The sequence below is a fragment of the Centruroides vittatus genome, unplaced genomic scaffold (genome assembly GCF_030686945.1).
Source record: "Centruroides vittatus isolate TY-2023 unplaced genomic scaffold, ASM3068694v2 contig_680, whole genome shotgun sequence".
Lineage (NCBI taxonomy): Eukaryota > Metazoa > Arthropoda > Arachnida > Scorpiones > Buthidae > Centruroides > Centruroides vittatus.
Window position 1 is genome coordinate 122,460 of NW_027122427.1, and position 17,617 is coordinate 140,076.

Genomic DNA, 17,617 nt, shown 5'->3' on the forward strand with positions numbered 1-17,617 from the left:
TACATAATGAAGACAAATTGAATAGTTAATGCAAGGCACCAGCACATTCAGGTTATATGACATCATAATAATTAAGATGTCATATAATCTAAATGTGCCAGTGATTCTGTAATGGATATCCATTAGAGTTGACAAAAGTTTGACAACAGTGGAGCAGCTAACATGAGCGAAGGAAGGGGGTGACACCTCAATCCATGCTACCTATAATAAAATATAGAGGTCTGTATCACAACTGAACTCATATCCAGGTAATATTTACAATTCTGCCATCCATAAGCATGGAAGATTTTGTCACTCCTGATGTCATCTCCCATACATAGATCATTAAAAAGATATGAAATGTTCTGTAACTTAATGTATTATCTACGCCAAAAATTGCTGCCTTCAAAGTTTTGTCATCATAGATGCATGCTTACTTTTCCTATTCGGAAACCATCCATGCTCGTATCTCCACAGCAGTAAGATAACATTTTACTGTGTAGTAGTGATGTGCAAATAGTATCTATACAATTGAATACTTAGTCTAAAAAAATACACACACATACATATGAGCTTATCCCACCAGTGAATGAGATTAATTTGCAAATTCCTTAATGATTATTAACACCTTAATAAAATTCTACAATAAACTATGGCGTGTACGTAATAAAAAACACTCAAAATGCATTTCGAACACAATAATAGTCTCTCTTCAGTATATTACAACTAACATTCTAGTGACTATATATTACTTTTGCATCTGTTATTTGCAAATATCTGAAGTAACAAATACTTTTTGAAAAGTATTCATTATTCATTAATTTCAGAATCAACACAACAAAAGGAAAATGACAAATGAAATGTTGATTACAGTTTAACATTGCATTTTATAATTAAATATAAAACCATAAAATAAAACTTATTTCATATGCTAATCTAATTAAAGTACCTATTGACTTACAGAATTACAAAAGAGTTACAAGTGGTCGTATATTAACTCTTTTTATCTTAGGCATTAACAGTATAAGAATAGTCATTACAAGTTTGATCAAACCTGTACGGTGGCAGAAGCAAGTTAAATGAGGGAGGAAAAGGCTAAAAATTTCTAGGTCGTCAGAAAAATTCCGAGGATCCAACTCTAAAAACTATTTAACAGAGAGAAAGGAATAGTCTAATGACATGGTCATTTGGTCATAAATAATACAACCATAAAAATTATGACAGCAGTTTAATTAATACAAGAACAAATTTATTATCATTCTCATATCAGGAAATTTCCTGCAATATCCTAAATCCCACAATAAAATAAAACAAAACAGAAGAATTCAAAACTCAAATAACAAAACAAATAAATAAAAATAACAAAGCAACTAAATCCAAGTTCAGCTGAGAGGACTTGCCAGAGACACTAGTCCTAGTTACAAACTAGAATAGTTTAAAAGCAGAAATGTTCAACCTTTTGGCTTCCTTGGGTCAAATTTGAAGAAAAAAATTGTCTCGGGCTGCACATAAACTATCAAACTACATGTAAAGGTGATACAAGTAGATTTGTCATTCTAGGCCAAAACAAACAATGAAATAATTTATGTAGCCAAAATAGCCAATCTTTTCATTTCAGGTACAGTACATAATCTATATATATAATTGAGATGAGTTGATAATAATAATAATAATCAGCACAGAGCCCAAACGGTTAGGAGTTGAAAGTTGAAATTTGGTACACAGTTAGGGTACGTCATGAGAACGCACACTAAGAAGGGATTTTTCGAAATTCCTCCCCACGGGGTAGAGGGACAGGAATAAGGCTTAACACTTCCATCAACAATGGAAGCGTCAACAATGGAAGTGTTACGTAACAATGGAAATGTTAAGAGCCCAAATGGTTAGGAGTTGAAAGTTGAAATTTGGTACATGGGGTATGTCACAAGAACGCTCAGTAAAAAGGGATTTTTCGAAATTCCTCTCCACGGGGAGAGGGACAGGATTAAGTCTTAACACTTCCATCAATAATGGAAGTGTTAAGTAACAATGGAATTGTTAAGAGAAAGCGACGTGCAAGATGCAGATGCAGTTTTTTTCATTTTTGTGGGAAATCATATTTTTAGACCCATCTAAAAATTCTCTAATTAGTCTGGAAAAGGGGGGACCCAATTCTTGCATTCTGCGAAAAGGGTAAGGTTGACTATAACGTAATAATCTTAATCTTTGCTATCGTTACTTTTGCCCGAGCAATGCCGGGCCTATCTGCTAGTATGCATATATTTGTGAAAGACCAGTCTTGAAATTTGGAGAGAAAATTCATTTTTCATCTTTCGAAAGTTTTTTCAATTTTATTACCTACTGGAGGATACCAAAGCTCTCTCCTTGGAGTCGTTTTCTTTCCCAGGGAACTCATCGAATGTGTCACTGGGAACTAATAGCAAAAATTCACAATTGGTGAAAAAGGATAACATGGCTTGGAGATATAAAAAAAGGAGTGACTCAAGGACAAGGAATCACAAGAGTTCACGAGCACATCGAAAAAAGGACCCTGCAAAAAAGAGGAGAGTATCGTTGTCATCCAGGCTATTAAGGATTTCATACTGTTTTTTTTTTGACACCTTCAAACTCTCTGGATTATTATATCCGACCATCATCAGAAAAAAGAAAAAATTAACACCTCCCAAACCAACCAACCAAAAGTCAGCGATCACAAAAATCCGCACAATTAAGTGCATCAAAAGTAGATATACCAACTCGCGATTTCTTGTAAACTCTCTCTCTCTCTCATCCGTTATTCCATAACACAAAGCTATGTATTCCTTTTTGTTGAATTAAATAGGTTATTTTAGTTGTTAATCTTGTATCCGAGTGATTCACTTCTGACCCATCTCTCAACTCTCCTCCGTCCCAAATCCAATTGCCCGCGCACATGACCAATTGTGTGAATTCCGAATTTGTGGCCACTAAGGTTTCTATGTCTATCCTAGAAGACACAGTGGTGTCAGTCCTGACTAAAGCAGTGCCGACCCTCTGCTCATATAATTTAGGGTGATAGTCATCTTAACTTCTTCTGAATCTCATTGCACTAGCACTACAGCAGCTAACTTAAAGCAGAAATAGCTTAACTGTATTTTAACAAAGCAGCTTTAAGCAGCTTTACTAAGAAATAAACCCAATGTATATTTTTAAAGATTCTTTAATGTTATCTTGTGACAATTTTTTTAATAAAAAGTATTACAATGCCATGCAAATTTAAAAAACTTTAAAAAAATAAGTAAAGTACATAAAAATCTCAATTTTCAGGAAGCTTATGATTTTATGTTGGGTTGCATTCATTATGGATAAAGTGCTAAATCTCAGCACTTTACCCATAATACAAACAATTTATATACATATGTATAGTAAACCTTCAATTTAACAGACAAAATTTGTCTGATAGGAATAAAACGTTTTTATTTGCAAATAGAGCATGCTAAAAGATTGGATTAGAGTTAATGATGTGTATAAATTACATAACGTATATACACAACATGTAATAATGTTTTAACACATCTTGCACATTTTAAGTTTGTTACTAATGTGTATGTTATGCCACATCTGGAAATGTTGCATACAAGTAATTTTTAAAATAGGTGAGGTATCAGCCAAGAATTTGACTATATTTCTGCCAAATTCACAAAACTGGCAATCAAACGATGAATTATTAGTAGTTCGGCCCAATGAAGTATGCATCTGTCTATGATCAATAAGCGCCACTGTAACTTATCACTTGCATTTTCAGGACATGCCACCTGTTATCAAAGAGTTTTGAGACGGACCCTTCCAATCCGCGACGAAATCGGGATCAGGAGGTCAGTCAAGAGAGGCATTTAAGCGGTGTCACGTGACTGTTTTAATCAACAAAACTAATCGATGATAACTTATTTATCCCTGCTTATATAGCGTGAGATTTTTTAAGTTGTAAAGTCACAGTAATCATTTATGAAAAAATTACGATTATATCTTTTATTTCAATCATTTTTCTCCCTTTCAACATCTTTTTATATTTATTTTTTTGTAATTTGACCCAAAAAATAAAGAAATAAACATATCAGCTTTCACTTAGCTCAAGTTTCATGGACCAATGGTGGTTTTGTTTGTAATTGGAGAAGAAAGTATTTTCTTTCATGATCAGTGTAGAGTTTATTATTTTAGCCACCATCCATCCCACTGTTATTATAAACAAGCTATTAATCGTAAATAAAAGCTCCGGTTTCCTTTCTGATGTCATTGGTGTTATCTATCCCTTCAAATGTTTTCCCTTCATCTCTATGTTCAACTACTAATTTTCCAATATCTTTTAATATTGACCGAGACATCTTCATAATTTCCGCTAATCCAATAATAAATCTGCTAATAAATCCAATATCGCTCTCTGAATGCTCTTTATTGTCCATTTTGCCGTCTGCTTTTTGTTTCTCTTTAATCCCGTTAAGTGTCACCTCTCATTTCCCTGTAAAGCAACTGTCTTGCAAGAAAGTCGAAGTTCTCTAATAAATTTATAAATTTTATAACGAAAAAAATCTACAAATGAAATTTATAAAAATATTTGTCTAATCAACGTAAAATGTCTATGGCTAATATTGTTTAGCAACTTAATTCGAAGGAATATTTCTTCTCTGAATTTCTAAGATTTACAGGAAATTACTTTTCCTTATTATTCGATTCATATGTTTATCGCATTCATGACGGCTAAAGTTAAGGACTTATAACATCATTTTTTAAGGAAAAAGTTCAAGTAGAAAACAGAAAACCAACTGCGTATAAATTTACAGTTAGAATAACTCTTATAACGTTTAATGACGAAAGTCGTAAAATAACGAAGCTTTCTACATCATATTTAACAATATAATGAAAAAAATAGCAGTCATGTTTATATAGCAGTATATGTTTTGCTTTAATAATATAAATTAAAGAAAAGTTAACTCAATTAAAATTAAATAAAATATCTTTAATTAAAACAATGTGACTTGTCACATGTCGCGTTGTCTTAGGTAAAACAGAGTGACTTATATACATAAAGGTGTTGTGAAGGGTCAAAGATGTTCAATACTTCGTCCAAAATCTGGCATTATCGATTACCATTTTTATCCTCTTTGGCATGCTATTCACCAACTGCTGGCATATATTGCTCCTATTGAACCTTTCCCATCTATCACAAAGGGCTTCCCAGAATTCGTCTGGTGTTGAGGCATTAAATGGCTCTCTAGCCATCTCTGCCCACTGATGTTCTATAGGGTTTAGATCAGCTCCCCTTCCTGGCCAGTTTATGACGTCAAAGTAACATTGACGTTCCAGCCAGTTTCTGGTCAATCTAGCTGTGTGTATCGGGGAGCAATCGTGGACGAATGGGACCTTTATTGATGGGTCCAACCCTTGGAGAGAGGGTAAAAAGTTGCCTTCTAGTATATTAACATATTGGGCTGCTGTCAGGTTGCCATTAATTCTCACCAGGGCACCAGGACCAGATGCAGACATCCATGACCATACTCCTGCAAAACAAAAAGAAAAAATAACTTAAAAGCACGAGAATATGTATATAATTATAAATATCATCAGTGCAATTTAGTTTTAATGCTTATCTTATTGCATTGGTTATATGCTATACTTACTTCTAGCATATTTTATAATTGCTTTCATTTGAACTACTTATAAACAGGTTATATTAAACTATTGAAAACAATCTGATGATGTCTTAAATATTATGAAGATAATTATTAAGATAATATATTTGTATTTTCATAATATTGTAAGACAATTATCAATTAATTAAGAGCAATACCTCACACATTATTATCGACTACTTTCTAATTTAGTGATTAAATTGAATGTTCAGAGAAGGAATTTGACGAATACAGAGTGTAAATGGTTGGTTATTATCCAATGAAACACCCTATGGTGTATTTCTTTGAACATAATTCATCAAAAGATATTAGATATACTATCTTTTAGTTAGTTGATTGGACACTGTTTTAAGTCATGCCTGCTTGAAACGTATTGGCCACGAATTGTTACTGACTGACATCAGAGTAGCTAATCAGAGGGAACAAAAATATAAACATAATCCATTTACCAGCGATGCTGATAAACTGTATGTAAATTAACAGTTAAAATAACTGTTACAACCATTAATTTTTTATGCCTGTATGTCCTTAATATTTCAATTTCGTTTTTATATTATTCACGTAGACGTTGTTTATAAATAGGATTTATTATATTGGTGTAGTTTCGAATTAGCAAAGGGAAGAAGTAATCATTATTTTTACCGGTGAAAATAATACTTTTGTTTAATTTTTTGACTTAGACTTCCTCCCTTTGCTAATTCCAAACACACACACATATATATATATTAGGTATTACTTGATTGTTTACTACCATCTGAAAATGTTAATGAGATGTGTTCAATAGAAGTTTAATTTTTAAATTTTTTATATCATTCTGTTTTTTTATAATAATGAAGCTTATCCCTGAAATAACAATAACTGATATTTTGTCAATTTGACCTGATTCCCAGTCAAAGTCTTACAGGCATTCAATATACATCTTTCTCCCCAGTTGGTTCTTATTACACGCATGTCTTTCATCCCTTCTCTTTAGAAGTCATCAGGTGACTTCAGACAATAAACATCAATAAATAGAGTTCTAACAACGATACAATGTTGAAACTTGTTTTATTTGAAAGCTGAAAGAAAGGAAACCACTAAATAGTAACTTATTCAATATGTAGAATTATCTTTGGATAATTTTTAAAAATGCTTTTATTTTCAAAATGTTTCATTAAAAACTCATTTTCAAATTCTCTGTGCCATTTTTAGGTGTTCATAACTTAGATAATGACAATAATTTAGATAATATTTTGTAAAACGGAGGACATTGGCTATCATAAACAACACATCAAATGCTAGGATAATTAAAGCCTATATCTAAATTAATCATAATTTGGCAAAAATTATCCATCTAATAAGTGGAACTACTGATGTCGACAGTGTGGATTATTGAGTGGCACAACGAGTAAAAACCGAGTGAACACGAAGCATAGGAGTAGGACCGCTTCAAAACTCTGCCGAGATTTCTTGAGAGATTGACACAGGTGTGTAAATTTATCATCAAATATCAGTTTAATATATATTCAAAGTAAGAATTATTATATCAGTAAGAAAAGCAAAAATATAGAACCTTACCTACTGAGAATCTTTCGCTTCTTTTCCTTGGGCATACATATTTGCTATTATGCCTCTCACCTCAAAACTGATGCACCCAAAAAACTCCACTTTCATCGCTGAAAAAATTTTTTCATCGGAAAACCTAACAGTTTCCCATTCCTCGGTCCAATGAAGATGTTGATAGGCAAAGCCTAAATGGTCGATCATGTTACTATTAGTTAAGATTTGTTTCTGGGCAGCCCTTTTCCCCGGTAAATTAAACTCTCTTAGTCTAATAATATAATAAAATATTCTTAATAAAGTTTTATTTATAAGTTCATTACATTTATATGAATGCATCTTTTTAATGTCTAGGTATTACACTCAAATGCTATATATCTTCGCTTAACCGTATTTATGGAAATAGGTAAAGATAACTTGGATTTAAGTATCCTAGCAGTCTTAAATGGATCTTCTTCACAATGCTGTTTTAACCGTTCACCCTCTTCTGCAGTAGTAAATCTTTAACAACCTTTTGCCTTTTTTGGTGAAACAGTTCCACTTTCAATATTCTGTTTGCAGATTTTAATAACTGTTCATATACTGATCTTAAACATTTCTGCTATCTCTTTGACAGTTTTGCCTTCTTCTCTGTGCTGAACAACTAATTTCCTAATGTCCTTTGAAATAGCTTTAGACATTTTTCTCAAGCTTTTTAGATTACCCAAAAAAGCATCTAATCTAAGCGCACATTTTTGTCAACTTTATTGTCTGTTTTTTGTTTCTCTTTTTCCTCATTAAGTGTTGCCTCTCATTTCCGTGTAAAGCAACTGAGAAACAAAAAGCACACAACAAAATGGGCAATATGGAGTGTTCCGAGAGCGATATTGGATTTATTAGCAGATTTATTATTGGATTAGCGGAAATTATGAAGATGTCTCGGTCAATATTAAAAGATATTGGATAATTAGTAGTTGAACATAGAGAAGAAGGGAAAACATTTGAAGGGATAGATAACACCAATGACATCAGAAAGGAAGCCGGAGCTTTTATTTACGATTAATAGCTTGTTTATAATAACAGTGGGATGGATAATGGCTAAAATAATAAACTCTACACTGATCATGAAAGAAAATACTTTCAATCCTTACTTCCTCAGCAGATTTACCAACAATAATACACAAACACCTAATTACTTGCTGAGCTTGCTGATATCTTTATTTTCAAACGTTTTCAACCTAGTTATTATAGGTCATCCTCAGGAAAAAATTTATTCCATTTTCACATTCGAATATATAGCCTTCGAATGCTCGTGATATTACAACGTTTCGAATTTTCAAAAATTTTAACGGTTTAAATAATAACAAATTAAACCAACTACAAACACATTAAAAACATTACTAATTAACAAACATAAATATAAATAAATAAATAAATATTGTATCAAAAGTAGATTAAACTAGTTAAAGCTGCCATGTCCTTTCTATGGGTTTTTAAACCCCATTTCTTTTTCTATTACGTATTTCCATGCTGATGGAAGATTATTTGCGTCTTTTGCATTTAAACATTTGTTTTCCACCTTACTCTTATATATTTCTACCTTCTCCATCCCTAATGCAATCGTCGGAGAATGGACTGCCTTTACTATTCTCGCTTCATCCCATTTTACGTTCGCTCCTTCCTCTTGTCCCATGATCGCCAAAATGGTGTTATTGTGCCCTTTTTTTACATCATATTTGTGTTCTTTTATACGTGTTGCCAAATTACGTCTAGTTACTCCAATATATTCTTTTGTTACCGCTAATTGCTCGTTCTCAAATGGAATCTTATAAACTCCCGCCTTATCCTGCATTCTCATTGCGTCCTTATCATTTCTAAGTAATCTGTATATGCTTGGTGCTCTTTTATAAATCATTTTTGTGCCTTTATATCTACATAACTCTTCTATCACTCCTTCCATTTTTCTGTCGTACGTGAACTTGCTGATCCGATCCTCTCTATTAAATCCTCTGTGTCTATGCTGTTTGTAACCCTTAAGTAACCCTTCTATTATGTTCACTTTATAACCTAACTGCTTTGCCACTTTTTTAATTCTGTCAATCTCCTTAATTTGATCTCGTACATCTGTGCAATATACGTACGCCCTTTTAATAAGCGCTTTAAACGCTGCAATCTTATATTTGAACAGATCATTTAATATTTATTTTTCTTAATATTTTTAAAAGGGAGGTATACAAACTTCAGTATATTTAAAACCCACGCTTGCCCCCTATATATACCAGCGTGGTCTAATGATCCGTTCAAATATAAGATGGCAGCGTTTAAAGCGCTTATTAAAAGGGCGTACGTATATTGCACAGATGTACGAGATCAAATTAAGGAGATTGACAGAATTAAAAAAGTGGCAAAGCAGTTAGGTTATAAAGTGAACATAATAGAAGGGTTACTTAAGAGTTACAAACAGCATAGACACAGAGGATTTAATAGAGAGGATCGGATCAGCAAGTTCACGTACGACAGAAAAATGGAAGGAGTGATAGAAGAGTTATGTAGATATAAAGGCACAAAAATGATTTATAAAAGAGCACCAAGCATATACAGATTACTTAGAAATGATAAGGACGCAATGAGAATGCAGGATAAGGCGGGAGTTTATAAGATTCCATTTGAGAACGAGCAATTAGCGGTAACAAAAGAATATATTGGAGTAACTAGACGTAATTTGGCAACACGTATAAAAGAACACAAATATGATGTAAAAAAAGGGCACAATAACACCATTTTGGCGATCATGGGACAAGAGGAAGGAGCGAACGTAAAATGGGATGAAGCGAGAATAGTAAAGGCAGTCCATTCTCCGACGATTGCATTAGGGATGGAGAAAGTAGAAATATATAAGAGTAAGGTGGAAAACAAATGTTTAAATGCAAAAGACGCAAATAATCTTCCAACAGCATGGAAATACGTAATAGAAAAAGAAATGGGATTTAAAAACCCGTAGAAAGGACATGGCAGCTTTAACTAGTTTAATCTACTTTTGATACAATATTTATTTATTTATTTATTTATTTTATGTTTGTTAATTAGTAATGTTTTTAATGTGTTTGTAGTTGGTTTAATTTGTTATTATTTAAACCGTTAAAATTTTTGAAAATTCGAAACGTTGTAATATCACGAGCATTCGAAGGCTATATATTCGAATGTGAAAATGGAATAAATTTTTTCCTGAGGATGACCTATAATAACTAGGTTGAAAACGTTTGAAAATAAAGATATCAGCAAGCTCAGCAAGTAATTAGGTGTTTGTGTATTATTGTTGAAAATACTTTCTTCTCCGATTACAAACAAAACCACCATCAGTCCGTGAAACTTGAGCTAAGTGAAAGCCGATATGTTTATTTCTTTCCTTTTTTGAATCAAACTACAACAAAATAAATATATAAAGACGTTGAAAGATATAATCATAATTTTTTCATAAATAATTACCGTAGCTTCACAAATTAAAAAATCTTGTGTTATATAAGCAGGGATAAATAAGTTATCGTCGAATAGTTTTGTCGATTAAAACAGTCACGTGACACCACTTAAATGCCCCTCTTGACCAACCTCCTTATCCCAATTTTGTTACAAATCAGAAGGGTCCATCTCAAAACTCTTCGATAACAGGTGGTGTGTCCTGAAAATGCAAGCGATAAGTTATGGTGGCGCTTATCGATTATAGACAGATGCATACTTCATTGGCCGAACTGTACAGCATTGTAGTAAATTTATGAACTTGCATGTTTTGGAAAGCTCTCATTTTGTTTTGTTTTCATTTACCATTGTTTTGAAGTTTCTAATTTTGAAGATTTGCTGTGGATATTTAATATTTTTTGTTATAAATACAGTGATACCTGTTTTCACCAATAATCCGTCTGAAAACAATCAACGAAATTCGAAACCGACGAAAACCAAGGCAATTATTTCCATATCAATGTAAATCCAATTAATTCATTCTACACACCCCAAAATACATACCAAAAACACATTTTATAGAGAATTAATATAGCGTTAAATACTAAAAGCAATAAGAAATTAACATAAAAGACTAATTAGCATAAAGATAAAAGCATTAAGATTAAAGATAAGATAATTAGCATTAAGATAAAAGCAATGGAATTGTTCGGTTAGACACACAGGGTAATGTCTTGTCTTGTAGAAGCTAGTTGGACACGAGCTTCTAGCCTATATCGCCCTGTGGTAAAGTGTGACGTAATTGTCATGTATTAATAGTTGTATGCGTTTATGATGGTCGTATCGAGGGGAATAATGCTTTCCAGGAAATCCATTTAAGGGTAAATGGCCCCTATTCGGGCATTACAGACATGGAGAAAACCTGGAAAACTTTACATGGCCAGCCTGCCCTGGCAAAGCGCAAACCCACAACTGAACTCCCAGAGTTCAGGGAATGGAACAGTTGGCCAATGGTGAGCCGTCGCGGGGTAATGTTCACACAACAAGAAATAATGCCACACTGTGCTGGAAAATGCGTGGGTCGCCCTTCGTCTTCACAAAATTAGCAGCAAGGTCACTTGAGCATGCTGACGAAATCCAAGGCAATCGACAAAAACTGAGACAAATGTTTTGCAAAAAAAATTGATGAAAACCGAAACCGATGATAACTGAAGTCGACGAAAACAGAGGTATTACTGTACTTGAGCTCTAATCTAGCATTTAATGTAACATGTTCATGATAAAGTATAGTATATCATTAGAAAAATATAATATACCATAAAATAATTTTCAAGAAGACAATACTAAAATATATCATTGCCTAGCATTTTCTAGGCCATAACTCAATGAGTGAATAAGACAGAAGTCTTATTAGAAAATATAAAATGGCAATTTCACAAAATAGGCTAAATTTGAATTGTCTATTTTTATGAAATAGAAAATTTGCCCAATTCACAAAGTAAGAAATTGATGTGCCAATTTCACAAATTATGCAAAGTTTTGTATAATTTATGTATAGTTGATTTGTAAGGAAGATATTAGAAATTTATTTAAACTTCATCAATATTGTAACAAATAAAATAAATATGTTTAAATACTTACTCTATATCTGCCATCTTATCCAGCAAGTATATTTTCACATTAGGGGAGAACTCAACTACAATAAAAATAATTTTTTAATATATATATATATATATATATATATTTGTGTATATATATATGCACACACACAAACATAATTCTTGCACTGATAAAGATTTAATTTTCAAATTATTCATTCAGACAGAAATTCTCAATTGTTCTACATAAGTGTTATCTAAAATTCTTTTATGCACTGGCATGCTAAACTTAAGCAACAATGTAATTTTTAAGCAGACAGCCATGATATTGTAGAAAAGGGCTTGTTGCAATCAGTAAAATTAACACCCAATTCAGTAGAAAGGTGATTCGTATGCAGGAAGAAGACATCACAGGTGACGTAGGTTTAATATTGAGGACACGCAAAACACGTGCAGTCAGCACACACAGTGCAAAACTACAATAAACAAAGGCTTTGATTTCATACTGTATACATTCTATTCATTTTTGTGCTAGTACGCTTTCTTCATCCTTTAAGTATAAAATACTGTCTCTGTATTCTGAATTTCATGTCTCCCAGGTAATTTGTGGAGTTACAGCAAAAAAAAAAAAAAAAAAACAATTGTTGCTTAAGTCTTGCACAGTGTATGTTAGAAATACAGTAGAGCGTCGTTTAACCGAAAGCCTGTCAACTGAAATGTCAGGTTAACCGAAAGCTTTCCAGTCGGACTGTGTCGTGCCGAATCGAACGTTTTTGATACTAGATTAACTTCTAAAGTACAATTTTTTTGTTTTTATATTTTTCAATATATTCATTTTGTTTGTACAAAATAAAGAAATAATTTTTAACGATACAATAGCCTCGACTATTATTATAAAAATTTTCGTTAGGCTTAAAATCGACAAAAATTCAACACGAAACAACACGCAACGGAGAAAAATTTGAACATCGGACAGGTTAATATATTTTTTCATACATAATCAGTTATCCGAACAAATCACTAATCCGAACAACCTCTGTCCCCAATTGATTCGGATTAACGACTCTCTACTGTATTAAGTTAATAAAACTAATCATTAAAATATTAATTGTTTTTATGCAACAGAAAACACAAAAATATTTGATAATGCACAATTTCATAAAATGTATTTATATAAAATTAATAAAATTCAATGTTAAAAATAATTAAATCAAATACTTTTCAAGCAATAAATTTATGTTGCATATCCCTGACACGAACCTTCGGCGATGATTTTTCAAGAATATTTGTAAGGTTTAATATTTAAATTTAAAAATGATATTTACAAATTAATCAGAAGTATGATTTCGACATATAACGAACCTTTTTTTGCACTTTTATTTGCTTCAATAAATTTATTAACATTTTATAAAACTATTTCATTTATATTCAACATTCTAGAAAAATTTTAATTTTTAGAACTTACTTCTGTGAATGTATAAATGAACTTGATTTAAAATATCTTGTAAGGCGAGACCTTTTAAAGTTTTCAGTTTGTTTATATCTGTTTTTTAATTAAAGATTACATAATTTTCCAATAACTTAATAACAAATTATAAAATTTGCTATCAAAATTAATTACTTTTACATAATAATTAAAATTAATTTACAGATAAACTATTCAAATAAGTATTCATTAATTACATGTCTAACATAGTACAGCAGTTCAGCATAAAATTGAAACCATATAAATTAATTAAGACTAAAATTTATAAGCAAAACATAAGAATAGTTTTTCTATTTGTTTACTTAAGATATTATAAATTGTCTCAATAAAATATATTATCAAAGTTTGTTTTTATTTTTATTTAATTTTTTACAAATTTCCTGATATCAAGCTAAATTTAATGCATACAACGTGAAGTTATATTGTACAAAATAGAAAATTCCATCTCTTTGACAGCATGTAAGGTAAGGATTAACAGCAACGCGACTGCAATGTTGGTGATTATAATAGTTAGCATAAACTAAATATTAATTTCATTAATGAAAATAACAATGGAATCTTGATTTTCATCAAAAGATCTGACAAAAATTACAAATATGATAATGATAGATGTGGGGATTCATACAATGGAGGAAAAACAGTCACATTTGCCTGTATATATTTACTTACTCAAAAAAATCTACTTCACTAATATGTCTTCCTTAATATAATAAAAGTATATACCAAACAGTGAAGAATTAAGTCAAACTGACATGTTCCTTAAAGGAGGAACTTCCATCCTGAGTGAAGTATATCAGCATCCTTCTTATTAATGTATACAACAGTAATGGCTTGCTTATAAATCTGCAAATAAAGTTTTACAGATTTTTAGCCCTGGATGTATCCAGCATCTGCTTAATCATCCTGGCTTCATCCCATATCATAAAATTACTGGGAATAGATCTAAAAGCGCAGATAGGGCTGTATTACATTTAGTAGTGTCAACATCCATCGTGTTCCTTCAACCCATAGTTAAGTGCCTTGAGGTGTAACTGACATATGACAATAAAACTCCTAAATCGGGATAAACATGAGTATTTTGTATATGATGTTTGGACCTTAGAGATATAGTCTAAAAATTAAGCTTTATCATTGAATAACAGGCAATAAACTGTTGGGTTCTTCAATTTAGACAAAAAAAAAATGTCTACATAAAAGTTTATAGGTAGCCCGAAAGCCTGCCTCTACACATTCCAGCTTGCTCCCACGACCTCTTCTCATATAACTTAGTCACTTCAGAGCAGGGGTGGGCAAATACTTTAAAGCGCGGGCCAAAATGAAATTTTCAAAATGTCTCCCGGGCCGGAGGACTATACCGCGTATGCTTTGCACAAGCGGATGTTTTGGATGGAGTTTTTTCCCTGCCCAATTTTTTTTTTTTTTTTGACAAAAACACTAAGTATCATTTCAATTTGAATAAAATATGTCACGTAATTTTTAAAGAAATATTATTATAAATAAATGGCTATTAGATAAACCAGTCAATGAAAGATTTTATTTTGTTACTTATTTATGTCTTAACGATACAAATTATTTTATATTGACACATAGTTATTACAATTTAACATTTATATTGCATTTCGTAAATATAATAGTAAATAGAATTCAAAAAAGAAAAGAAAAACATCAAACGTTAAAATAAATATTTAAAGTTAATGCGAAACGTGAAATCTCGAATGTTCATCTGACATTATTTCTTCAAAATTGGGTTCCAAATCACTTGTAGCAATCCTTAATACCGAGTGTAGATTTTCGTCAGTAATTTGTGATCGATATTTATTTTTCGTGGAAACCATTAAAGAAAAAGTTCTTTCACAAATATATGTCGAACCAAATAAAACAAGGTATTTTTGAACATAGTTCAAAAAATGTTTGAAATGTTCGTTATTCAAAGCGCCATAGAAAGCACTCAATTCGTTTGAGTGAAAATTTTCTTTTAGTAAATTATTTGATTGTAAGTCAATTAGTTCTAGTTGAATTTCAACAGGAGCTTCTTGCACATCGAAATTGAAAGGTTGGCTAATTAATGATAAAGGTTTTTCAATAGCTTTGAAATCTTGAAATCTTCTTTGGAATTCAGAATGCAGGTCTTGTGTTATTGCACTATATTTAAAAAAATCTGTATTTTTCAATGATTCTCGCCGTGCTTGCAATGAGGGGAAATGATTTAATAATTTATTATTAAAGTTTTCAGCAAATAAATTGAGTTTTGTCATAAATGCTTTGACGTTTGAGTGCATATTGAAAGCGAATTGGTTTTTCCCTTGTAGATTTATATTTAGTTCATTCAAATATTTTACGATATCTACTGAAAACGAGAAATCGTTTAGCCAAGCCTTATTTTGCAATTCAGGAAAATCATGTAGTTTTTCTTTTATCGACAAGAAGGATACTATTTCATCAAGCAAATATTGAAATCTGTCCAAAACTTTACCAATGCTAAGCCATCTCACTTCAGTGTAATAAGGAATTTCGTAGAAGTCACTTTCAATTTCTTTCAAAAATTCAACAAACTGTCGATGATTTACGGCACGTCCTCGGATAAAATTCACAACTTTGGTCACAACAGTAACGACGTGATTCAATTTCAAAACTTTTCTGCATAGCACTTCTTGATGAATAATGCAGTGCAAAAATAATATATCGTGTTCTGGTTGTAACTCTTTTACTTTGTCGCGAATTCGTTTAAGTAAGCCTACATTTTTCCCTGTTAAACTAGGACAACCATCCGTAGTGACGCTTACTATTTTATTCCAAGTTAAACTTACTTTAACTAAACACTCTTCAACAGCGAGAAAGAAGTCTTCACCAGTAGTTGTATCTTTCATTGGATGCACACTAAGAAGTTCCTCGCTAATTTCACATTTCTTGTTAATGCCGCGAATAAATATTAATAATTGACTTGTATCAGTAATATCGCAGGACTCATCTAAAGCCAGAGAACAATAGGTAAAATCAGCAATTTTTGTTCTTAGCTGGTCAAGTAAGTTTCCTGAAATATTTTCAATCCGTCGTACTATTGTTCTTCTCGAAAGGCTTACATTTTCAAAAATATGTTTCTTTTCAGGACAACATATCTCCGACACTTGTACCATGCATTGTTTAACAAATTCTGCTTCAGAAAACGGCTTACAGAACTTAGCAATTTTGTGTGCGACAACATAACTTGCTTTTGTGGTAGATTTCTCTATATTACTTTGTTTGGTAAAAATATTTTGTTTCTTATTCAAGTTTTTTGCTAAGTTTTCTGCTACAGTTTGAAGTTCTTTTAAAGAAAGTGATGCATATTTTGGATGTTTTGTTGTAAAGTGCCTGTTTAAATTGTATTCTTTGAAAACAGCAATTGTTTCCTGACAAACTAAACAAATTGCTTTCTTATTAATGTTTGTAAAAAGATATTTTACCGTCCAAGCTTCATTGAAGTTTCTGCATTCCAAATCAACTTTTCTTTTTTTAGATTGACTCATTTTACAAAGGTCTACAAATAAATAATTTAATTAATACAATAAAATAAAACCAATGTTTTAAAATTTTACTTACAAAAAGTCCACTTTTTCAATTTTATATTTGCAAACTAATATTAGACTCGAACAAAAAAGAGTATGCGATCAGTGCTAAATCAAAATTAACAATACGCGTGGTGCGACCTGTCGTCCCTCGAAAAGTGAGAGGAGTGCAGCATATGCCGTCCACACATGCATTTCGAACCTAGCGCGATCTCCTTTGTGTTCGACGAAAAAACCGCCCTGAGAGCGATCGTCGCGACATCGTCCACACTAGTGTAGTCAGCCGACCGCCCATTTTATTACGCCTATTATATATACAGTACGCACACTAATAATGTTGATGTCAACAAAATCTCATAAAAGAGTTTAAAAAAATTTGCGTGCGGAATTTTT

The 17,617-nt window shown here is 31.8% G+C and overlaps 1 protein-coding gene and 1 long non-coding RNA gene across 2 annotated transcripts in view; both read right to left on the minus strand.

The window, feature by feature from the left end:
• RfC3 (replication factor C subunit RfC3) overlaps window positions 1–17,617 on the minus strand; it is a 35,928-nt gene that overhangs the window by 8,146 nt on the left and 10,165 nt on the right. The window contains exons 9-10 of the mRNA XM_067276207.1: window positions 13,659–13,736; window positions 12,237–12,291 (exon numbers count right to left, since the gene is read on the minus strand). Of these exons, the coding sequence (XP_067132308.1) occupies window positions 12,237–12,291; window positions 13,659–13,736 (133 nt within the window). The remainder of the gene's footprint in view (window positions 1–12,236; window positions 12,292–13,658; window positions 13,737–17,617) is intronic.
• LOC136980135 (uncharacterized) lies at window positions 4,937–7,944 on the minus strand. Its single transcript, XR_010881502.1, has 2 exons — window positions 7,182–7,944; window positions 4,937–5,492 (listed from the first exon to the last, which is right to left on the minus strand). It is a non-coding gene; the product is annotated as an uncharacterized lncRNA (long non-coding RNA).